Source organism: Staurois parvus, unplaced genomic scaffold (genome assembly GCF_062004578.1).
Source record: "Staurois parvus isolate SC_StPar_1 unplaced genomic scaffold, SC_StPar_1.0 ptg000458l, whole genome shotgun sequence".
NCBI classification, from domain to species: Eukaryota; Metazoa; Chordata; class Amphibia; order Anura; family Ranidae; genus Staurois; species Staurois parvus.
Window position 1 is genome coordinate 313745 of NW_028318254.1, and position 24978 is coordinate 338722.

At 43.9% G+C, this 24978-nt stretch overlaps 1 protein-coding gene across 1 annotated transcript in view; it reads right to left on the bottom strand.

The window, feature by feature from the left end:
• TMEM51 (transmembrane protein 51) overlaps nt 1-24978 on the bottom strand; it is a 56134-nt gene that overhangs the window by 8840 nt on the left and 22316 nt on the right. The window contains exon 2 of the mRNA XM_089688886.1: nt 11392-11849. Within this exon, the coding sequence (XP_089545012.1) occupies nt 11392-11735 (344 nt within the window). The 5' untranslated portion in view covers nt 11736-11849. The remainder of the gene's footprint in view (nt 1-11391; nt 11850-24978) is intronic.

Genomic DNA, 24978 nt, shown 5'->3' on the forward strand with positions numbered 1-24978 from the left:
CTGGAAGCGGGGTTCAGAAAGTGGCTGGGGAGGTGATGTTTGAAAGGCCTTTCCAGGGAGGGTTCCAGTTCTCCTGGGGCTGCTGGCCATGGGAGGCAGCTATACAGAAACAAGAAATTGCAGTTTGGCCCTCCGAAGGTGCTGAGCTGAGGGCCTGAAGCAGAGTTACAAAAAGGATTTTCGTGGAAGATGCTGTTCTGAAGGCCTGGTCTGGGGAAGGATCTATTATGTCCCGTATGAAGGATCTACCTTTGGAAGCTGGGTGGCATGCAGCTCCTGGGACATTGCGAGTAAGGCCTGGTTGGGACTTCATGTTTGCCTACATCTATATGGATTTGTGCGGGAAGTTATCCTCCTATTGATCGGTTTTGGAGTAGCCTGAACCTCTCTCGTGTTTCAAGTTATTCAGAAATTCTAAAAAGATATATATCTTTACATTTATCCTGCAAACAAAGCATTATGCTCTATATTATGTTATAGATGGGTTTTATTTTTGCTTTGTAAGGTCTCCTCTGGACACCAATCGTGTATGTATAACCAAAAACGTAGCTTTTCAGTTTTGTCCTAGACTAGTGTGGTGAGGGCTTGGAACCCCTGCAGAGTTTTTATTGCTGCATTTCCCCACTAGGGATGGCTCTCTGCTGCAGTTCAGCAATGGCCATTTTACTGAGCGATCTGCCGTGGATCACTTTTCAGACGGTATTTAACATGCAGTGAGGAGACATTATGTCACCTCCTCACTGCCTATTTTAACCCCTAAAAGCCTGCACTGCCCCATGATTGCAGTGCGGCCCCATTGACCTGAATAAGTCATGTTCGGCAGGCAGTACTGCTCACCAAACATGACAGCAGGATACATTTTTGTGACATATAAATACCCCTCTATATGGTTGCCTACGCAGCTGGGGAGGTGGCAAAATGCAGTGCAACCACATGGTTTTTACCACACTCCAACAGCAAAAGTAAACTAAGCCTAACACTTGCAGGTCCTGTATTCCTCACCAGCCTGTGAGTAGACAGGAAACTGAGAAGCAGCAAAACTGATGAGTTCATCACTGGCACTCTGCTCTCTCCTCTTTTCCGCATGCTCCTTCCACTGCAACACAAGTGATCTGCCCCTTGTGCTTCTGTCTGAGCTCTACTGTATAGGGGACTGGAAGAGGGTGACACCAAGAACAAATTCACGTACTTACAGTGTTTACATAAAAAAATAATTAATGATGTCATAATGATTACAGCGCTGCATTATGTGTGACTTTTATCTACTTGCAGCGAAGCATTAGGGCTTGATCACACCAGGTGTGGTGTGATATCACGTTTTCCTGCTCTGCCAAGAAACACGTTACCTTCTGTAGATGCACAAGGGTGTTGCATTTCTAGCAAACATGGGGGTACCATGCAGTTTGGTGGGGCACAATTTAAGTTAAAAAAAAAAAAAAAAAAAAAAAAAAAAAAATAGTGCCTGCACCTTTTTTTAGCACGCTTCACACACCTAGGGCAGCCAATTGAAATTAATAGACTGCCCTAAAACATGATGCGCAGGAAAAAAACCTGGGAGGAAACCCACGCAGGCACAGGGAGAACATGCAAATTCCAGGCAGGTGGTGCTGTGGTTGGGATTTGAACCGACAACCCTATTACTGCCAGGCAGAAGTGTTGCATTAAGGTAGCCCAAATTAAGGAGCTCCAAATGCCCCAAAAAAATAAATAAATAAAAAATCGGTACTATAATGCATTTTTTTTCATTGACTTGGTGTGTTAGTGTGCTTTTCAAAATGAATGGCACGGCACGTAATTAGCATTGCTGCACACATTGTGGCAACACATGTTCCTGCAACACAGAGGACAATGGGCCTAGAACACTTTAACCACTTACCACCCTATTATGTACCTATGCCTCCTCAGGTTTGAGTGGTTATACCGGGGCCATGCCTGCAGCTGGAGGCATCACCCTAGTATCTTTTTTCAGCCAGAGATTCTCTACAATGTAAAAGTAACCTGAATGGCTGATTAGCTGCCGGATGGCTATTACATGTGGTGGGGAAAGGGGGCCCCCCTCCTTCCCGGGCTCTACTGTTCCACCACAGAACCTGGGACTGAAGCTGGTGGTTCCTTCGGCTGACCATAGAGATGGCCAAGGACTGGAACATAAAAACATAAACAGGCTGTTATTGGCCTGTGAAAGCATTAGATCAAACTGTTCCGGGTTTGAGCTGATGCTTTGAAGGGCAGGGGAAAGATCTGGGGTCTAATAGACCCCATATCTCTACATAAAGAGAACCTGTCATGGCCCATGCAATCACAAGGGATGTTGTTCAACCCTTGTGATGGCCATAAAAGTGAAAAAATATATAGAAAAAGACAGCATAAAAAATAAAATTAGAAAAAAAAAAAGAAAGACAAAATATAACCATTTCCCTTTAAAAATATTCCTAAACTAGTTCTGGAATTCTACCCTGAAGACTACAATTTCTTGGTCATTTATCACTTTGGACAGCAGAGGGCACCAAGTCTCTCTAAAGTCTATAGGATGTACTGTAGTAGCTCCTCGCTCCTTAGTTTCTGGGCAATGGACACGTATTGTCACAAAAAGCTTTTTACAGGTAGACACAATCGATGGTCGGCCTGACATTGCTCCAACTCTTCACTTTAATTTCACACACAGCACAACAAGGCTCCCGGCCTCTTCCAATAGACAAACCATCACAGAAATACGAAACATAAGTGGCAGGATGACCGATCGTCTCTGCGATAATGGGATATGCTGACATTCGCCTCTGACGCACCAGCACGTATTTGACTTCTTTCCTTCAAGAAAAACTCAATTGTGAAATTCTTGTGGCAACTCATTTGAAAGTACCGAAACTGCCAAGTAACGCAACTTCAGACTGACCGCGGAAAAACGAGAACTTTTTTTTTTTTAATTAAAAAAAAAAAAAAAAAGTTATCAACGTTCCCATGGCTCAGTTTTCTAAAAATCCTGACAGCTTTTAATGCATTTAAGCTGAAAAATGATTGAAGAATGACTAATCTAAGAATCCTGAAAAACTGGTTTCTGGATATAAAATAGAAACACCTAGGTGGTGTTAATAAGGGCCAAATTTAGACCTGGGGGGGGGGGGGGCTGGCAAGTTTGAGGAGCCCTCTTATACAGAGTTGGTTTACATTCTCAAAGACAATCACACATTTTCAAAATGCATGACACAAGGTCATTCTGGAGTTACACACACGTACAGTTATAGGCTACCTTCCTCAACAGCTCAAGCACTAGATGTGTGGTTCACTTGAGCTGCCAAAATTCATTTTTAAAAGCAATACAACATACCAGTCCAAGGTAAAAACTGACTCCAATCACACTTGTGCAACTTCTCACGTGACTTTGGAGACAAAGTCACATTACAAGTCGCAGCCCATGTATTTCAATGGAAGCCATTCAAATCTATGCAACTTAAGTCACAGTGACTTGAACCACTTTTCTACCAGGCACTTTTACCCCCTTCCTGCCCAGGCCAGCTTTAAGCACTATCGCACTTTGAATGACAACTGCGCAGTCATACAACACTGTACCTATATAGAAATTATTTTTTTTTCCATGCAAATAGAGCTTTCTTTTGGTGGCATTTAAATCACCACTGGGTGTTTCATGTTTTGCTAAATTAAAAAGACCAAAAATTAAAAAAAAAAGAAAACACAGGTTTTCTTAGTTTCAATTATAAATTTTGCAAACAGATAATTTTTCTCCTTCACTGATGTGTGTTGATGATGCTGCACTGATGGGCACTAATAGGCTGCAGTGATGAGGCAGCACTAGTGGGCACTGATGAGGCTGCACTGACGTGCACTAAGAGGCAGTAGTAAAGGGCACTTATAGGCAGCACTGATGGACACTGACTGGCATTATAGGCAGCACTGATGGGCACTGTTGGGGCTTCACAAATAATCAGGGCACCGTTCTGGGAGGATGTCCATAGACTCCTTCCTAGAATTGGATGACCGCGTGTAGCCAACATTTGGCTATAGCGTGGTTGGCAAGTGGTTAAAAAAGTTCCTTCACTACTTTGATATAACTTGAGTGCCATAGACTGCAAGGTAAACTCTTAAAAGTCACATCTTAATGTTATCAATGCAACAGTTGTAAAGCAGTCAAAGCACATCTAAGTTGCACCCATACAAAGTTGCATCCACACAATGTAAAGTTGCAACGGGAAAAAAAAAAAAAAAAAAAAAAATCACATGGCTTTGTGGTCGCACAAGTGTGAATGGAGCCTTACAAATGATGGCCAGCAAAATAAAAAAAAAAAAAGTAATTTTATTTTTTTTTTTTTTATTATTTTTGGATAGAGGAGGGCCCCTTCTGACAGGGGGCCCAAGGCTCTGGTGGTGGTGTACGATTTTGCAATTGTGAGCTGATTGAAAGCATTTCAAATTGCTCGACGTTGCCATTTGTATAGCCAGCATTAAGGCGCCCACACAACGGTTCCGTCTTTGAATCACATCAGTGCGTCTAAACCCACTGCTCTGCTGAAAAGTAATACACGTTCAGAGAGCTCTTCAGGAGGCAATTGACAGGTGGTGGGGAGGTGACGTCACGTTTCCTCACTGCCTGTCTTAACCCCATTTTTGTGAACAAACATCGCTCGATTGCTGGCTGGATATATGTTGGATAGTTTTTGCCATAGACATGAAGCAAAACATAATGGCCATAACATGTACCACCCTCGTTCACTTCCATTGTGCTCTCGGGTGGAGCGGCTCTAAAAATATGGCTTAACCATACGTTTTAACCACTTCCCGATGGACACACGCATATATGCGGCCTCTCAGCAGGGGTGCTTTAATGGCTAGCGGCCACGTATGTACGTCTATAGCCAAAACTAGAACTAAGTGGTCACGGAAAGCTCCTGGAAGCATACTTGCAATCAGAAACGTTTGATTATGTGACTGTTCTGACAGCCAATCACAGCCGTTACATAACCAGCATGCCTGCTTCCTGGCATTTCGATTCTGTTAAAGGGCCAGGAGGTGGCAGTGGCAAGCCGAGGTTAAGGCCCTCCTCCCCCCCAACCGCTAGTCTAAACAAGTGGGGAAGATGTTTTTAAGAAGATGTAGCATTCCTTGCCGTTTTATAATCGCTACATTTCTAGGTATTTTAAAATCACGGGAAGCTCCCCTCGCCTCCTTCAACCTTAAATCAGTATTAAACCCAAAATAAAACATTACCTTGCAGCTTACCAGTTCTTAGATGTGATGGCTGCATTTGTTTAAGATTTTTTTTTTTGTCACCTGGTGATCCAGCCAGTAGTTCTGTTTTGCAACAGAACAAGCTGTCCTGCACATGTAGCAGATGAGTGTTGGAACAAACCATTTAGCATTGACAGGGGTGCTAACAATGATCAACATTTAATAATGTGAAAACCTTAAGCCTGGGTTCACACTGATGCGGTGTGGAATTTGCAGCGGTTTCTGTGTGAATTCTGCATGTGCTGGGCCCATTTTACGTTACGGGGCACTCCGACGGGCCCATTTTACGTTACGGGCCACAGACGGGCCCATTTTACGTTACGGGCCACAGACGGGCCCATTTTACGTTACGGGCCACAGACGGGCCCATTTTACGTTACGGGCCACTCTGATGGGCCCATTTTACGTTACGGGCCACTCCGACGGGCCCATTTTACGTTACGGGCCACTCCGACGGGCCCATTTTACGTTACGGGCCACAGACGGGCCCATTTTACGTTACGGGCCACAGACGGGCCCATTTTACGTTACGGGCCACTCTGATGGGCACATTTTACGTTAAGGGCCACTCTGATGGGCACATTTTACGTTACGGGCCACTCTGATGGGCACATTTTACGTTACGGGCCACTCTGATGGGCACATTTTACGTTACGGGCCACTCTGATGGGCACATTTTACGTTACGGGCCACTCTGATGGGCACATTCTATTTTGTGCCCATCAGAGTGCACCTTAACATGAAAGGTGCCCATCAGCATGACCCTTTAACATGAAATGTGCCCATCAGAGTGCCTCTATAAGACTGCACCCTACCTTGATAGACAGGAGCTGTGCCAGGATCTTTGCTGAAGGATGCTTGTGTGCAGGCAGGGAGCGGGAGCGACAGTGAGCCGCAAGGGGCTGGGTGCACACGTGATTTTGCCGTGACGACCGCCCTGCTCAGTAGTGGATTTGTCATTGTGGGTTGGCAGTCCAGAAGGGAGAGCTGCTGGGGCCATTCTCAGACCGCGGGTCACAATTTAGTGACCGCTGATCTACCCCATTCCTTCCTAGCCAGACTTTCCCTGACCTGTCTGCTTCATTCATTGGATTTCAGTTCTATTAATCACGAAGGCTCAGCATCACATGTGGGTTTTACCTATGACAGTCTGCATTTCTCAGGAAGCTACATACAGCCCCTCTCACCAGCCATGATCTGTTTGCATTGCATAGAGAAGCACATATACCCAGTGATGATGGTCACTGGATCTAAAATAAGGAATGCAATGAAAATGTAAAGGTTTTATTTAAAACATTCATTAGCACATTGATGAAGGTATCCTCACCCTTTTCTAGGTTCTCATCAATGTCAGCACTGCAGGCTGAACCCAGCTTAGAATGGTCTGTTTGTGGCCAGTACTGGATAGGGAACAGATTGTCCCAGTAGGGAAATAGACAACAACTAACCACACATCTATTAAGTCTTAAGGGTGACCCTTTTGAACTGAATATTTCATATGGCCGCAAATGGAGGCTGTAAGATGAAAGAAGACTCTTGTTTTTTTCTAAAAAGAGAACGCTAAAATAGAAAAAAAACAAAAAAAAACCCAAAAAACACTAAGAACACGGTTTACTACATATCGGTGCGTGTCTCCCCATCTGCCAAGGTCAGATCGGTCTACAGCCATGGTACTAACATTTGCCCTACAGATTATCTCCAGCTCATGACTGAGGTACAGAATGTGCCACAACAAATTTCTGGCTGCCTTGACACTGCCTGCCCTTCCTGGCATTCCAGCACGCTGAAACTCTTTTTAGCTTCCTGGAGGAGGGTTAACTGCCTGGAGGAACAGGAGTGCCTAGCTTAGACCTTAGAAAGAAGCTCAGGAAACTGGGAGGGACAGGATCGGTCATGATCTCATCCATAGAAAGCTTCTTCCTTAGGAAAAGCGATCTTTCAGTGTGAGCTATGACGATGAAGGAAGTGGACATATTATCCTTCCTACAGTATATGCACCTAATCCACCAATCCTCCCAAACACAAGACCAGTCTGTGCTGCTCCTGCCCCCCCACAGTCTAGTGGTCTTGTGCATGGACTGTTCCCGACTGGCTCTGGACGTGAGGACAGCCGGAACGGTCCACCGTTGGATGTGGGGGAGTACGGTTTTCCAGAGGATCAAAGGATCGGCTGAGTATAAGCTCTGCGTTCACCTCTAGACAAAAAACAAGTGGTTAACCCATGCAGTGTGGACACAGTCCCACTGCATTTAAAAAAACAAAAAATGGCTTTAAGCCCATTATTTTTTATCTATTCTCCCAAGCCAGACTATTAAAACAAGGTTATGTTAAATCCAACTCTGGGAAATCTGAAAACTCTCCCTTGCAGAGGGGCTGCACCTGTACTGCAAGGGTTAACTGCTCATTTTGTCTAGGGCAGTGTAAAAACTGTTCTCACTCAATCCTCCACCCCCCCCCCCCCCCATGGCGTTCCGCATGTTCCGTCAGTGGACTGTCCCTTGGCATCCTCACACCCAATGCAAGGCTATGTACCCTGCATTGTATGTGAAGAAATCTTTCTGCGCTTGGAGAAACACAAAAATCTGATGCTGCATGCTAAATTATCTGAGTACAAGGTAAATACCAAACTGACAGTGTACATGAATTTAACAATAAAAATAAGTACACACCAGCATCAACATTTACAGTGTGGTTGATGTGGACGTATACCTTTTAAGCCAGTGTACATAAATGATCAATGAATAAAAATATGTTCGAGGACACTCACCTACATTCATTTTCAGTTTGGTATGTATTTGCATGGGTCTAGATGACATTAGGACCTTGGACCACTAGAGCATAGGAGAGAAAACCTTGCAGGGACTGGTCTAGCAGTGTGGAGGACCAAAGGATAGGGGTAAGTAATCTACTTTTAAAAGTGATATTAAAAAGGCAGATATTTTTCTTTAAAAACAAAAAAAAAAAAAAAGTCATTCTTACCTGCTCTGTGCAATGGTTTTGCACAGAGCAGCCCTGATCCTCCTGTTCTTGGATTCCCCAGCTGTGCTCCTAGCCCCTCTCTCCTGCCAAGTTCCTCCATAGTAAGCTGCTTGCTAAGGGGGCACCTGAGCAGGCTCGCTCCCGAGCAGCTGCTCGGTGTGTCCATTCACACATTAGTGTGGCTCAGCCCCGCCCCCCGCTCTCTCCTCATTGGCTGAGATAGCAGCAGGAGCTATTGGCTGTTACTGTCAATCACAGCCAGTGAGCCAACAAGTAGCAAGAGTCCCCGGAAAGTTGCTGCTCATCGCTGGATGGAGCTCAGATAAGTATTATTAGGGGGCTGGGGGTACTGCTGCACACAGAAGGGTTTTTACATTCCAGCATAAAGGTAAAAAACCTTGAGCCTTTACAACCTTTAGTGACCCCAGACCTAAACAAGAAACTTAAATGTTTCCTGGAGTTGGGCTTTAAAATTTGACTGTAGGTTCACCCTATAAGGATAACAACTATGCTGTACTACACCATCAAAAGGTCTTCTACTTCCCTGTCTAAGATCTTGACCGGTCCATGCAACTTGGGGAAGGAAGGGGGGGGGAAAGGGGGTGACGGCATTATATAAAAAGGATAACTGTGGTATATTACACCGCTTTCAAAGTCTACTCCTCACCTGTCCAAGATCCTGGCAGGTCCACTCTGTGTGGCCCAAAGGGAACCACAAAGCTACAGACATTTCTAGCACTGCCTGCATGGTTCCTTATGGAGAGTATGTGACTTTAGGGACAGGGGACTTTAGCAACTTTACCAAATTAAAGTTTTCCTATAAATATAAAATTGTCTGCATTGTACAAGAACCCCAGAATTTTGGAGACTTGTTGCTCCATATACATTTTTCCAGTGTAGTTAAACTATTTGTACAGCATGGGTGTAATTCAATTAAGGCCGACTGTCAACACTCTCTAGCTATCACTTTACCCTTCAAAAGGTTTGTGAGTTCGGGAGGCTGATCTCCCGTGCAATGCTGTACGGCCAGTTCCCATACAAGCCTCCACATGCCGCCAGAGCCCAGAGAGAGAGAGAGGAACATTCTCAGGATGTGTCATCAGCTGCTGATCAAGATTGCTCAGGAATTCATACTCCAACACTGGCCATGGCACCTCAGCTACAAAATCTACCACATCTATTTAGAGTGCCGGGGAGATCAGGGGGAACGGCGGCCCGAGTGTGAATTATATACTGCCATTGGGTTATATCATTTTCCAGTACTGCATGCCCTACTAGCGCAGTGCTGCAAGACAGAAATCTTCCAGTTTTTAGCCACACCTACAATTCACATATTGTGTGTTTTGAACCTGAGGGCTCAGGTGGTTTTTCTGCCTCAGGGCCAGGTGCGGACTGACAACTCATGGGGCCCCCGGGCAATAGGGGATCATGGGGCCCGTGTCCTTGCCCAAACTCAAAAAAGCCTATGAAAAAGGTACCAGGGGCATCTCATGGGGCCCTCTACTGACCCCGGGCCCTCGGGCAGTGCCCGAGTTTCCAAATGGTCAGTCTGCCCCTGCTCAGGGCCCACGTAGGCTCCAGCATTTGCTACAACAATAAGTTTTTTTTCTAAAGCCAGCTGCACATCAATTAGGTTCTTTAAATCTGATCTGTTAAAATCAGCAGAATCTACTAATCACTATGTGGTGCTGGTGGAGACATGTTAAATATAATGGAAAAAGGGGCAGGTGCCCTAGGCTTACTAGTCCAGGGAGGAACCCCGAGTAACTTCTGAATGTACCCTAGAGCAGTGTGGCCAGACGGTGGCCTGAGAGCAGAATATAGCCCTTTGCTTGCCTTTATCTGGCCCTTGGGGCACTAGTCCTCTCAATGATATGAGACATTATTTCCTCCTACTGACACCATAGAAGAGGCATCATCCTTTCCACCGACCGTAGGGCATAATTCCTCTCATTGACGACAACAGTGGGGCCCTATTCCTTCCACTAACACCAATGATAGGTTGTATTTCCTTCCACTGATGTACATATTGGAACATTATTCCCCCTGCTGACATCACAGACAATGCACTATTTCTCCCATTGTTAACAATAATGGTGTACTATTCCCATCACTGACAAACGCCAATGTGCAACTGTCCCTCCCAGTGGCACCAATGATGGGACACTATTCTTCCCATTGACACTAATGATGGGGCACTATTCCCATCACTGACAAATGCCAATGGGGAACTGTCCCTCCCACTGGCACCAATGATGGGACACTATTCTTCCCATTGATACTAATGATGGGGCACTATTCCTATCACTGACTACAACAATGGGACACTATTCCTTCTACCGATACCAACGTGCACTATCCCTCCTCCAACTAACCACATGCACTATGTAAAAATGTTTTACTTCCACTGACCACAAAGAACAAGGCATTTTCTACCCTCATTGGCCATAGTGAGCCACTGGCCCTCCTAAAGTCTGAAGGACAGTAAATTGGCCCTTTGTTTAACACATTTGAAGACTCCTGCCCTATGGTTTCATGGAACCCTGGTTGATGTCAATAAAATACTCCACACATTCCCAGTGGCCCCATGCTATGATGGGCAGCCTCATTGGCAATTTGAATTGAGCAGGAGGCAGGGACAGATGGACAAGCTTCAGCACTATCATGAAGTTCTAGAGCTTTGCCTGTGAGAACATTCGGGTTTGGCCATGACTGTGGTGCTTTGGAGGCTGCTGCAGGAAGAGTATGTGCTGGAATCCCTAGGTGACTACACTTTAGCCCTGCAACTTTATTGTGGTTGTTTTTGATTTAACAAACAGAGGCCCTTTAAAAAGAACATCAAAGAAAGAAATGCAGCCATAAACGTGACACAATAGAGTTGGGAGAAGGACTAGGAAGCAGTGTTGTCATATCTTTGCTCACGTGTGTCATTTGGCAGTAGCAGCAAGAATATTGCTAAGTAATCATTATGGATGAGTTGAAGGGATGATATTCTACTCACGCCCTGAGGTGTAACTAGTTAACAATACCCAAGTAAAAATAGGCGACTTTAGCAGATCTTGCTTCTAAATTCAGAGTAAAAACATTTTGTTGCTCATCAACATATTATTCTTTTGTTAGCGAGTATATAAGGATTGGTCATACTTGTTTTTCTGGTTAATTTTTACTTACTTCTCATTACCACGGGAAATGGTCACTTCCTGTGGGACGACATGTACGCTTTCCATGCTTGGGCGCCGTTTCCGTTTGCTTCGTATACTCAAGCAGATTGCCAACAAAAGAAGCGCTATACCTGAACCCACCAAGACATAGGCCACAGAGAAAGTCTTACTCTTGAGATTGATTCCACCTTGGGTCTCTGGATTGCTGCTATTCCCTTGGGAAGGCCCAGGATTGTCGTTGCTGCCAAATCCAGGGACCAGGTTCCATACAGCCATCACTACGCCAAGCACTAACAGCCCTACTCCGATGGCAGTGAGGGCATAATAGGATCCGCTGGACTTGGATTGGGCCATGATTATGGATATATTCAGTCACAGGAAGCTTCTGCGTTCTTCTGGTCTTCGTTTACATGTTTTACTGTGCTGAAGAGGTGTCTTCTACCTGCAGTTAAGGCCCATTGTTAAGCGCTTAGAAAAGAAAACAAAAAAGTTACATTTTCATTCAGGGAAATATATTTTGTTTTAATGACAGTATAAATCAAAAGTGATAACTTATTTAGAATTGAGTTTCTGCTTCTAAAGCTTGGGTGCTGTGTCATACGTCAGTTAGCTGACCTCTAAAAATTAAATACTGGACTTTTTTGTGTCTGTCCTTCAAGCACAACTTTAGAGTGGTTCTAAACATTTTTTATCCTAATGCAGTATAGCTAGCAGTATGCTTCCTCCACAACCCCTCTCGGTATACTTACCCAAGTCTTCAATCAAGAGCGCTTTGCCCATCTGGGCCACTTCTCAGAACCAGCTGCATGACTTCAATGATCTTTTAAAGTTCACCTTTTGACCAAAAACAATGCACTTTTTTTGCAGGTAAATGTATTATTTTTGGTTGCAGAAACCCAGTAGATCACTGGTCCTATGCAGGTCTCCTGCACATCTGTCAGTTTATCTGCTTGCCCATATGGGATATACGAGCAAGCAGATATACTGACAGGAAGAATCAATGAACTACCACGGCACTCCACAGCGGAAAACGGGCGGCTGCAGCTTTGGATACATGTTACACCCTAAAAATATGTTCCCAAAGGTGAACTTATCCTCTAAGCATCTGTAAAGATGGCATTATGACCCACCAACCCGGATGAATTGGATTAGGGAGGTACCCCAGAGACATGAAAATTATTTCAAGAGTTCCTCTATTGTAAAAAGTGGTTTTACCTAAAATCTATTTATTCTATAAAGACTATGAACATACATGTTTAATTTTTTTCTAAAAGTTAGGCATATGTGACTACGTACAGGATCAACAGTTATGTTCTGAACTTGTATTCTACAGCATTTACAGAGACAAAACATGGTTAAATGTGCATATAGATTGCAGACAAGGACATGTGCAATATTGGATATAATTGTAATTCATGGCACCCCATAGCAAAATTTTAATCCATGGGTCAGCACCCTCTGTGGAGCCAGCAGTGTAAAATAAGACAATATTGTTATTGATTTTAACAAATTATGACTAGTTCTAGGACAGTAAGGGGGAGACCTGTCTGCATAGTCCATGCCCTATTGGATATTAGTGCTGTGGATAAAAAGTTGCAACATCAGCGGCAACAGTGCCAGGAATTAACTTTAAAAAAGTACAGCCAAAGCTCTTTTGGCTGTACTTGTCCTGTGGATCACAGGAATGCAGTCCGTTCTGCACTCCTGTGACCCATTTGCAGCGGCACACGCTGGTCCAGGCTGGGAAAAGATCCTGACTTTAAAGTTGGGATCCACCCCAGAGTCTAGAGTGGCATCTAGCTCAGCTTCTCAAGGAGCTACTGAGAGCCTGAGCCAGCCGCTCTCTCCTCCTCCACAGCCCAGCGCCCCAGTGAGCGCGGTTGGGCAGAGCAGACCGACTTTCAGTCACTGCTGTCTGCTCACAGAGATGTCATGTGATCACACAGAGTTCTCACCCTTCGAGTTGGAGGGGGACAGATGCTGTATCTACCTAGGAAAATATAACAAAACTTCTCTTTTAATCAACAGCTCGCCAGCATTTCTCAGCATCAACTCTTCTTTTTTTGGAGCTTTGTTTAAAATGTAATGCCCTTCTACCACCCCAGCCAGCAAGTGCTGACTACTGTAGTTTAGTATAAAAAATATATAATTATTTTAATTATATATTACACAATTGTTAGTACTCCTATGCACAAATTACCCTTAACTCAAATACAACATTTAAAACTGTGGCTCTTTTTTTTCAGAATTAAAAACCTCAAAATGTCTTCAGTTTTTAGGCTGGGATTTTTTAGCCTTCGGAAGACTGCAATAGGTATGCATACCAGAGGCTTGGCCAGGATGACCAGAAGCTCTGAAGGTAATATACAGTATCTACTCTGGGAAACAAAGGAGATCTGTGACTAAACAAAGCTCTGGTCAGGGTTACGAATACAGTACTGAATCTTATCTTTACATGTACACTGATTTTCCATGTTTAAAGTTGCCTCAACACACTCCCTAGTAGGGCTCGGTCTCACCTTTGGGCCCCAGAGCAGCTTTGTGGCCTATAGTTACACCACTGATTGCAGAGATACTATTTGTTGTCATTTCTCCAATTGTGGAGAGTTTAACTTCCTGACAATTTCTTACATTTTTCTAAATCTATTGTGAAATCTCTGCACTTACTTTTCCAGGTAAGCACACCTGCAGCAGCCATTGGGAGGGGTTCCAAATCTAAATGATGCCTGCAGACACCCTTAAGATACTACATCACATATCCAATGATTTTATAGCACACCTTTTCTCTGATCTCTGAAGAAAGCAGTGCTGCAGAGACATTCAGTTTATATATACGGCATAACTATCTGCCTAATGGCGTAATGTTATCTAAAGTATTTGGCAATCCATTTTTAGCCCATTTGCAGTCTTTTAAGCATGAACAAATCAACACTTGTGAGGTCCATGTAATTGTCATTTGGTTGGGCCATAGTTCATTGATGCAGTTTTCTATAGATCTTTTATTCTAGGGGTACACACACACACACACACACACACACACACACACCCCTTTTCTACCAATCACCTTTGACCAAGAAAGACACATGACGAGTGTGCGGTCTGTTAAATAAGAATGCAACATAAAATGTCCCAGTGTTCATACATTGTTTCTCAATGCATTGTTCCTCAGCTTTACAAACACATTAAGATGACTTTATTACCAAGGATTCACCAGTAACTAGTGCCACAATGTAGACTCAGGGAAACACCTAACTGTATGACATTGTCTCTGTGTTTCCTGGGTGTACACAATATTTGCATATTCCCTTTGAAATTTTTTTTCCAGATTGCATACCATGTTGATTCTATAAACAGTAGCTTCAATGAAAGTTAAGTCATCTGTCCCCCTGCCAAGAGGAAACCATCTCTAACAATGAATAAAAAACACAGGTTTCAAGGGAAGAGAAATCCCAGAGCTTAAAAAGGTGAGATTCATCTATGATTGTTAGCCAAGGTTGTGCCTTACAAGTAGGCAATCAAGAGCTTTTACAAATGTCAGGAGGTACCGGTTAACCCTTGCAAAGATCTTAAAACGTTTTTGAAAACAAATCTTTTGTGCCAGTAAAGCCTTAACACACCCTCATATAACCTTCCCAATCAGGCAAGCCTTTGTTTAGTAGCAAGCAATGTTAGAACCATAGTCATGGAGGGGAGGGTCCTTCCTGTGTCCTGTACTTCAAGAAAAGGATTTTAGAGGTACGTAAAAAAAAAATCAAGGTTCTTTATTGTACAGTACAGGACACTGGTCTTGAATCATAATGGGTGGTATGTCCTAAAGTAGTAAAATGATGGGAGTGTAACCTGGCACCAGGGGCGGACTGACCATTTGGAAACTCGGGCACTGTTTCCAACTCGAAGGCCCGGGGTCAGTAGGGGGCCCCATGAGATACCCCTAGTACCTTTTTCATAGGCTTTTTTGAGTTTGGGCAAGGACACAGGGGCCCCATGATCCCCTATTTCCCGGGGGCCCCATGAGTTGTCAGTCCGCCCCTGCCTGGCACAACCTGCCAATAGACCCCCAAAACAAAAAGCTGAAAATGACCTTAAAACTATGGACTGCAGCACCTTGTTGCCAAGACTGGCATCGGCAGAGGCCTGAACATCCACCCAGTAAAGTGTGTGGACAGAGGACCAAGTAGCAGCCTTACACAGCTATGCAACAGAAGTCTGATGCTGAAATGCTCAAAAAGTGCCAACAGATCTAGGAGAATGTGCCTTGCCTGGAAAGAGGCTCTGTACAGCAAAGGCACCCTTCTTGTGGAGGTAATGTCTGCCAGTAGAGCCACTTTACATATATGACCCAGCAAAGGAATCTACCAAATTCAAGAGACGGCTTTTGAAGGCACAGGGGAAGGGTTTCACGGTGTTACCAATGTCGGAGAAGGTGAAGCAATGTAAGCAACACCTTACATAAAAGCCTTCACCAGACTGTTAGATGCTAGTAGTCTCTGGAACAGAATGGCCAAAGCCAAAACGTGTCCTTATAGGGTACAAAAATTCAGGTCCTGCCCTGACTGCAAGAAGGATAGACCTTCTACCGACGCCAGTGGAAGTATGCTTTTTAAATAAGATAAACATTGTGGGAAGTGGACTTTCTGGCCTTTAGAAGGGTGGGAATAACCAAGTCTGAGATGCTCCTTCCTCTCTCAAGACCTGCTCCTTCACAGCTATGCCATGAATGTCACTGACTGTGAAGCAGGTTGGTAGATGGGACATTAAGACAGAGGGTCTGGCGATTCCAAAAGAGGCAAAAGGATATTCTTCTAGCCTGCATATACAGTTGCAAGAAAGTATGTGAACCCCTTAGGATTACATGGAGTTTTGCATGAATTGGGTATAAAATGTGCTCTGAACGTCATCTAAGTCACAAAAATAGAAAAACACAGTCTGCTGAACATAGTACTACACAAAAACATTAGATGTTGCCATGGTTTAATTGCACATAACATGTAAATATTCACAGTGCAGGGAGGAAAAAGTATGTGAGGCCCTAGCTTAATGACTTCTCCCAGAGCTAATTGGAGCCAGGAGTGAGCCAACCTTGACTCCAATCGGTGTGATGATATTGGATGTGTTGCTGACAGCTGTCCTGCCCTTAAAAAACACACACCTGTTTTTGGGTTTACTGGTTTCAAGAAGCACTGTGATGTGAACCATGCCTCGCAGAAAAGAGCTCTCAGAAGACCTACGATCAAGAATTGTTGACTTGCATGAAGCTGGAAAGGGTTACAAAAGTATCTCCAAAAGCCTTGATGTTCATGTGCCCACGGTAAGACAGACTGTCTACAAATGGAGAAAGTTTAGCACTGTTGCTACTCTCCCTAGACATGGCCGTCCTGTAAAAATGATTGCAAGAGCACAGCGCAGAATGCTGCATGAGGTAAAGAAGAATCCCAGAGTGTCAGCTAAAGACCTACAGAAATCTCTGGCACATGCTAACATTTTTGTTGACACATCTACAATAAGAAAAACATTAAACAAGAATGGAGTACATGGGAGGACACCACGGAGGAAGCCATTGCTGTCAAAAAAAGAATATTGCAGCACATTTGAAGTTTGCAAAAGAGCACCTGGATGTTCCACAGCACTACTGGCAAAATATACTGTGGACAGATGAAACCAAGACTGAGTTGTTTGGGAAGAACACACAACACTATGTGCACAGGTGATATGGCTTGCACATTGGTCTCTGCTCAGGCCAGAATGAGATCTTCCTGTTGATGTTAAGCCACTGCTGTGTTTTTGTCCAACTAACCGGAAACCCTTAGACTTCAATCCAGTGCAGAAGGGACAGGTAAATAGCCCTCAACTCCAGGACATTTATCAGAAGCTAGCTGCAACTCCCTTGCTGCCCACGTTCTTTAAGCTGTGGCAGTCCCCAGTGCCCCAGACAGCCTGTCAGGTATCCATGGCAAGGATGGTCAAAGTCAGTTGGAGCAAGGGTCTGCGACTGGCTGGAAATCCACCAAGCCACAGAATTCTCAGCCTTTGCCGACAGACGCATGGGCCGATTGTGAGACTGAATCAGCATGTTCCAGGCTGAGAGAATGTTGTGCTGCAGAGGTCTGAAATGCAGTTGAGTGCCCAGGACTGCTTCAAATGAGGACATCATGATCCAAAGAATCCTCATGAATGCCCTCACAGAGTGTCTCACTTTGGGCTGAAGGTTCTAAGCCTGAACCCAAAGAACCTTCTGTGGTAAAAGTGGGCTGTGTCCAGAACTAGACAGGTACTCCAAGCACTGGGACTGCTCCAAAACTAGTTTCTGGAGATTGGGAATCCAACCATATTCTGTAGGACCTCCTTGGATCTGTAAAGCACCAAGTGATGATGTACACACGTGCAAAGTACACAGGTTCATTACCCCTGCTCAGAGTTCAGTGCACTAACAACAGTACAGGCCTTTCCTTCTCCCATATTTGTGTGGGGTCAGAGTACTCGTACATTCACCATGGCTTTAAGCTAGAGGGCACTGATCCAGAATCCTGTTATCCCCTGCCACAGTGGCTTGGTACAACGCAAAGACATCTCCTTGTACTGTGTTTATTCAAAAATATCTTCTGTTTTTCAGATGTTCAAAATTATTTCACTAGTCTCTCCACGAGACAAGTCCATCACCTAAGGACACTAGTAAAAAACTATGGCTTGCCTGGTGGTAGGGGTTCTATGCAAGAGTGTCAAAGCTTTGGAGTCTTTGCCAGTGTGTGGGGCATTTAACTAATCTGTTATGAATCAAGACCTGTGTCCTGTACTTTACAGTATAGAAAAAGATCGACCAGACTTGTACTACATCTGTGGTGTCTCCATACTTTTTTGTTTTTTACAGCTACCAGCACCTCAGATGGGTAGTGTAACTAGATGTTATGACTGCTGGGCAGATTTACAATACTGAGGGGGAAATTAAACAGAAAAAAAAAGTCACACTCTTGTTAAATTTGACTTTCTGCCATATTTACACAACCCCCCCCCCCAAAAAAAAAAAAAAACAAAACCACACACACAACACCAAAAGCTTCTACTACACTGTAGTAATTGCTCTTCCCATGAAACAATGCTCTCATCACTGGGTATTACAAGCATATTATAATACAAATTATGTAATGCAAAGAACTTCCTCAGACACTAACAATGCACAGTTCATTTTAAAGCCATCTTTCATGGGACTGTAAAAGGAGGGTTCCAGACAAAAAACACAGCAATAAGTATTATAAAGGACAACTTACTGACGCCTGCTAGTAATTTTTTTTTTTTTTTTAATTCACTAATGTTGGAAAGCTATTTATAACAAAACACCACACACCGTTGATCCATGGAATATCTGATTACTTTTGGAGGACCAGGGAGGAATATTTCCCTTTCGCTTGAGCGAACTGGATCATGCTTTATAGTTTTTTTGACTTCCTCTGGATCAACTGAAAGTATAGAGCAGGGGTCTACAAAGGGCCACTTTACTGTCCTTCAGAATTTAGGGGAGCCGGACTGTGGACATCGGAAGTAGAAAATGTCTCAACATCAGTAGAAGTGAACAATGCCCCAACTTTGGGGTCAGTGAGAGGAATTGTGCCCTGTTGGTGTCATTGGGTGGGAATAATCATGCCCCATCACAGGTGTCACTGGGAGTAGCTATGCCCCATTGTTGGTGTCATTGAGAGGAGTTTTGCCACCACTTAGTTCCTGCTCTCTCCTACCCCACCAGCACCTCTCCCTACTGCTAGCACTGTCCCTAACAGATAGGTAAGCCGTTCCTACACTAGCCACTCACATAAAGCATGCCAAAACCCTTGGTCAGAGTCTTAAATAGACTCTGCTTGACCCAAGATGGCTGCTAGGGTCACATTGGTCCAGAGCATCCAACTGGATCCCTTCACCATGTGACTGAGGAAGTCTTAGAGAAACCCAGTTTCTCACAAATGCACTGCCGCTACAATCAAGCGCCACCTGCAGTGGAGAATGTAGACTACACCTGCCTACAGGTTTTCCATTTGGCAAAATTTCCCTTGATCCCACCGATATAACTGGAAGTGAGAGCAAATTTCAGTGAAGTAAAGGGAATTCTTCTAGTAGACCGTTGTCACAGGAACAGGTGTCCACATAAATGGAGCATTTACCCGCACCACTTGTTCTGGTGACAACTTAATTTCTGGGTCTCCCATCACTCTGCATCAGTGACCATGGTAACCAAAACCGCAGGGATGAAATCACCACATAGAAGTAAAATTATGTTTGGCTTCACATACACCTCAAGGTCCTACCTAAAGTCTGTTTAGTAGTAACAGTAGTAGTATTAGCAAAATAATGGTAGTAATAATCGTAGAAGTAGTAGAATAATTATACTGCTACTACACTTGTTTATAATTCCAACTATATCTAAAAAGTCAGCCCCACATTAGGCATGAATATACTCCCAAACTATAAATAACATTGGCAAACATTGAGGGCGAGGGACCTGCATTCAGCTGCAGAAATAAAAAAGGGAAGAAGTACACATGTCCAATTGTTATAGATCCATCAAAATTCCACCCTACAAAGTAAATTGCAGGGCTGGGTATAGCGAATCTCGATACAACCTACTCAGTTCCACCCAGCCAACGGATCATGATTGGGTGTACCTGAACAGAACTCTGAAATAAATGTATGGGGAGTTGACCTCCAGAGATAAATGTGTGAATAGAGATTATATGATTACATATTTCATATTTATTACAGGCACTTATATAGTACAGAGAGGAAGAGAGCGCATGAGGGAGCGGGATAACACCAGTTATCCCCTTATTAAAATTCATTTCAAATGCAGCTAGTTAAGCAACTTGTACTTGTCTTTATACCTTGTAAAATACATGCTTTATGTCACTTGATACCTTGTAAATACTTTCTATTAGCCTCAGTGTTGGCCTCCTTTAATCCTCTCCCCTATATGTTTGGTGCAAAATTTTCTAAAAGGTGAGCTGTAAATTGGTAACTAAAAGTAGAACTAAAAAGGAGAAACTTTTTCTCCCAGGTTTTGGACAGAGTAACGGATGGTTATTACCTGTCAATGTTTTTTTTTTGTCATCGGTGTCCCATTGATTACTTCCAAAGTGAGATCATCCCTGGTTGTCACCAGAGCTAGTGTCCCCATTGGAAGATTTCTCCCCTTTCCCCGTTCTGGTGACAACCTAAAATTGTTTTTTTTCTTTCACTGATAACTATAAAAATCAAGACAAAACAGAGAGGGTGAATTTCTCCAACGGGGGGCATAGACAGCAATAAAAACTGACAGATGTTCCAATTCCTCTCCACTCTATCCAAACATATTGATTTTAGTCATTCTTTAAGGCTCCATGGGGTAGAAAGAAAAGAATAGGTTTGGTTTTAATTTTCTATAGCACGTGCTCGTTATTTTTTTGTATCATTCTCCTAAGGATACTTACGCACTGATCCGCGGCAAAAATGCCTATGCGTTTTTAATGCACTTTGTGCATTTTTTAACAGCTTCTCGTCTGCCCTATAGCAGACACACTGCTACAAGGTGGCACGATCACACAGATGATTTTGCATTTCTGGGTAGGGGACAAGCTCCCTACCCATGCCACCATTTGCAGCGGTCAATCACTGGGTCCCAACCTGTGATTACTCGACGGCACCAAATGATTGCCGGCGTCCAGCGATTGCCAAGGATCTCACACGGGGGGTGGAGAACTGTTAGTAAACATTAGCTCTTGCACACTGCTTTGCATGGCTGTGCACAGCACAGCCATGCAAAGTAGTGTGCTTACAGTGAAGCATGCACACAGCCCCCTAGTTAAAAAAAAAAAACCCAAACAAAAAACCCAGCACACAGTTAACCCCTTGATTGCCCCAGATGTTAACCCCTTCCTGCCCAATGCCATTAGTACAGTGTCAGTGCTTTTTATTAGCACTAATCACTGTATTGGTGTCACTGGGATGTCAGTGACACCAAGTCAGTTTCCCCCAGTGTCAGAATGCCCTCTGCAGTCTCGCAATAAAAAGTCACTGATCGCCGCCATTACTAGTAAAATAAATAAAAAACAAAAAAAAAAACAAAAAAACTCAAGTATATATAAACCCAGACATTTGTAAATGCTATAACTTTCAAGTAAACCAATTCATTTACACATACTGGAATTTTTTTTAGCAAAGACATGTAGCAGAATACATTTTGGCCTAAATTGATTACAAAATTTTGAATTTTTTTTTAGTGGATATGTTTAAGAGCAGAAAGTCAAAAATATTGTTTTTTTTTCTACAAATTGTTGGTCTTTTTTTTTTTTCTCTTAGTCCCTGGTCGGGAAGGGGGGGGGGGGGTAAATCCTCTGGAGGGCAAGTGGTTAAAGGGCACGCAACTTGAAAAAAAAAAAAAACTGTACCAAAAACACTTCCCAGGGGCGCTGTTGTGGAGTGTCCATTGATTTCAATGGAAGAGGCTTTGGTTTGTTTTTTATCTGAACAAACATGCTCCAAAAATGCTGCAAGCAAGATTTTTTTACACCGCAAAGGAAGCAGAACGCCCCAGTGTGAAAACATACATTGATATACATAGGGAAGTACTTTTCTTGTGCTTTTTTTTTTTTTTTTTTTTTAAAAACACAAAAGTTCTTCACAAACTCCTCAGTGTGAAAGCAGCCTAGCTCCATCAGCTGGGAAGCCAAATGGGATGGGACAGAGCAGCAGAAAAAATGACAACCATGTAACTGTTTTATAAACACAGAACACTGGCAGAATGTTATGAAAACATTACCCTGCAAATAGGGCAGAGGAAACCATAAACTGAAAGAAAAGATAGAATACAGTGTGCATGCATTAAGCATGGGTTCACATTGATGCGGTGTGGAATTCACATCGGTATCTGTGCAATTTCCGCACCGCATCATAATCGCACCCAGTTCATACGAACCGCTATGGATGCGTATTTTAAGTTAACACCCCAAAATCAGTTCACAAAATGCAGTGCGATATCCGATTGCATGGATGTTCACACCCATGCGATCAGATTCTGGTGCGGACTAAAAAAAAAAAAAAAAAAAAAAAAAAAAAAAGGAAAAAAAAGGGGTCCTGCATTCTCTTGGTGCAGATGTGGTGCAATTTGAGCCATACAAAAATGTATGGCTCAAATTGCACCGCACAGAAATCGCATGTGATTTGCACAGGAATGCTGTGCGGTTCCTGTGTGAATCACATGCGATGTGCTGCACCGCGTCAGTGTGTACCCAGGCTTGAGAGCTATTAAGGATAGCATTTTTTTTTTCCTAAGGCCGCCGCCTCACACTGGCATACCCAAGCATACGTATACATGTTAAGCATGCAAAAGCCAGCATTTATCTGCAAGGCATGCACAGTTGTTCCATGCAGGTCACCCCATATCTGTTGGGAGCAGTGGCTGCATGGACACTGCTCCCCATTTGAGATTCCTGTGCATTCTTGCCCACAAAATCAAATGATTGCGAGATCGGGGACACATCTGCACAGGTGTTAAAATAGGAGCAGTGGCTGCATTCATGCAGCCACTGCTCCCAATAGACATGAATTGGGCTGCCTGCGCAGGGATACATAGAACACCTTTTGCATCCCATGCAGGAAAACACAGCCCTTTGCATGGAGGTATGCTTAAATAGGCCCATGTGAATAAGGCCTACATAAAAAATAAACAATTAAATGCATGCAAGTTATGTTCCTTTTTTTTAAATTTCCTTCTTTTTTACATGTCCCCTGACTGTGCCACTATATTACCATTTTCTCTGTGTCCCATATCGCTAGGACCTATGGTGCGCACTCCTGCTCTGTTTAACGCCTCTACAGTGAGGAACAGAAGTATCTCCTCTAGATCTGTCAGGTTTCGGGGCTGTCGCTGAGCAACACAGTTTCAGCTCCCTCCAAAGATGTTCTATTGGATTTAGGTCTGGAGACTGGCTAGGCCACTCCAGAACCTTGATATGCTTCTTACGGAGCCACTCCTTGGTTATCCTGGCTGTGTGCTTTGAGTCGTTGTCATGTTGGAAGACCCAGCCACGACCCATCTTCAATGCTCTGACTGAGGGAAGGAGGTTGTTGCTCAAAATCTCACAATAAATGGCTCCATTCATCCTCTCCTTAATACAGCGCAGTCATCCTGTCCCCTTCGCAGAAAAGCACCCCCAAAGCATGATCTTACCACCCCCATGCTTCACAGTAGGGATAGTGTTCTTGGGATGCAACTCATCCTTTTTCCTCCAAACAGGACGAGTGAAGTTTAGACCAAGAAGTTCTACTTTGGTCTCATCTGACCACATGACTTTCTCCCATGCCTCCTCTGGATCATCCAGATGGTCATCGGCAAACTTCAGACAGGCCTGGACATGTGATGACTTGAGCAGGGGAACCTTCTGTGCAATGCATGATTGGAAACCATGACGGCATAGTGTTCTACCGACAGTGACCTTTGAAACTGTGGTCCCAGCTCTCTTCATGTCATTGACCAGCTCCTCCCTTGTAGTTCTGGGCCGATTCCTCACCTTTCTTATCAGCGATACCCCACGAGGCGAGATCTTGCATGGAGCCCCAGTCCGAGGGAGACTGACAGCTGTCTTTAGCCTCTTCCATTTTCTAACAATTGCTCCAACAGTTGATCTATTTTCACCAAGCTGCTTGGCAATTGCCCCGTAGCCCTTTCCAGCCTTGTGGAGATCCACAATTTTGTCTCTGGTGCCTTTTGACAGCTCTTTGGTCTTGCCCATGGTAGTAGTTGGTGTCTGACTGACTGTGGGGTGGACAGGTATCTTTAAAGAGCTCAGACAGGTGCTACTAAGTTAGATTAATGAGTGGAGTAGAGGTGGACTTTTTAAAGGCACAGTAACAGGTCTTTGAGAACCAGAATTCTTGCTGTTTCTTAGGTGTTCAAATACTTATGTTCAGCAGTGCAAGACAAATAAATTCTTTAAAAAAAGCATACAATGTGATTTCCTGAATTTTCTTTTTTTTTTTAATTCTGTCTCTCAGAGTGGGAATGCACCTACAAAGTGAATTTCAGACCCCTCCATGATTTCTAACTGGGAGAACTTGCAAAATCGCAGGGTGTTCAAATACTTCTGTTCCTCACTGTATGTGCAACCATTGGGTGTATGCATGGTGCTCTGAACGCCTAGTAGAGCTGTAAAACATAGCATGAGTGCGCAAGTAGCCTGGTCCTGGCAGCAGAGAGAGTGAGAATATAGCAGCATGGCCAGGGAACAATTGAAAAGGGAAGCTCCAGGAAGGATATAAAGAAAATTGAATGCATGCAAGTTACATTTGTAGGCAGGTGCAGTCTGGTTTCTCCACTACAGGTGGCGCTCAAACGATTGGTACCACAGCCTGGTTTTTGCATGCTGCATCCATGGGATGGCTATGCTGCATCCATGGGACCCCGTGACGGCCACCTTAGGTCAGCAGGGTTTTCATAAGTCCAGGGTGAACAGAGTAGGGAGAGAGACCCCTTGTGACAGGGAGAGCGACTAGCTGCAGGGAAAGGTTCCCATCGAGTAGAGAAAGGTTAGGGATTTGCTATCCTCAAGGAAGCTTCCCCTTTTGGGATCAGATAGGCTGC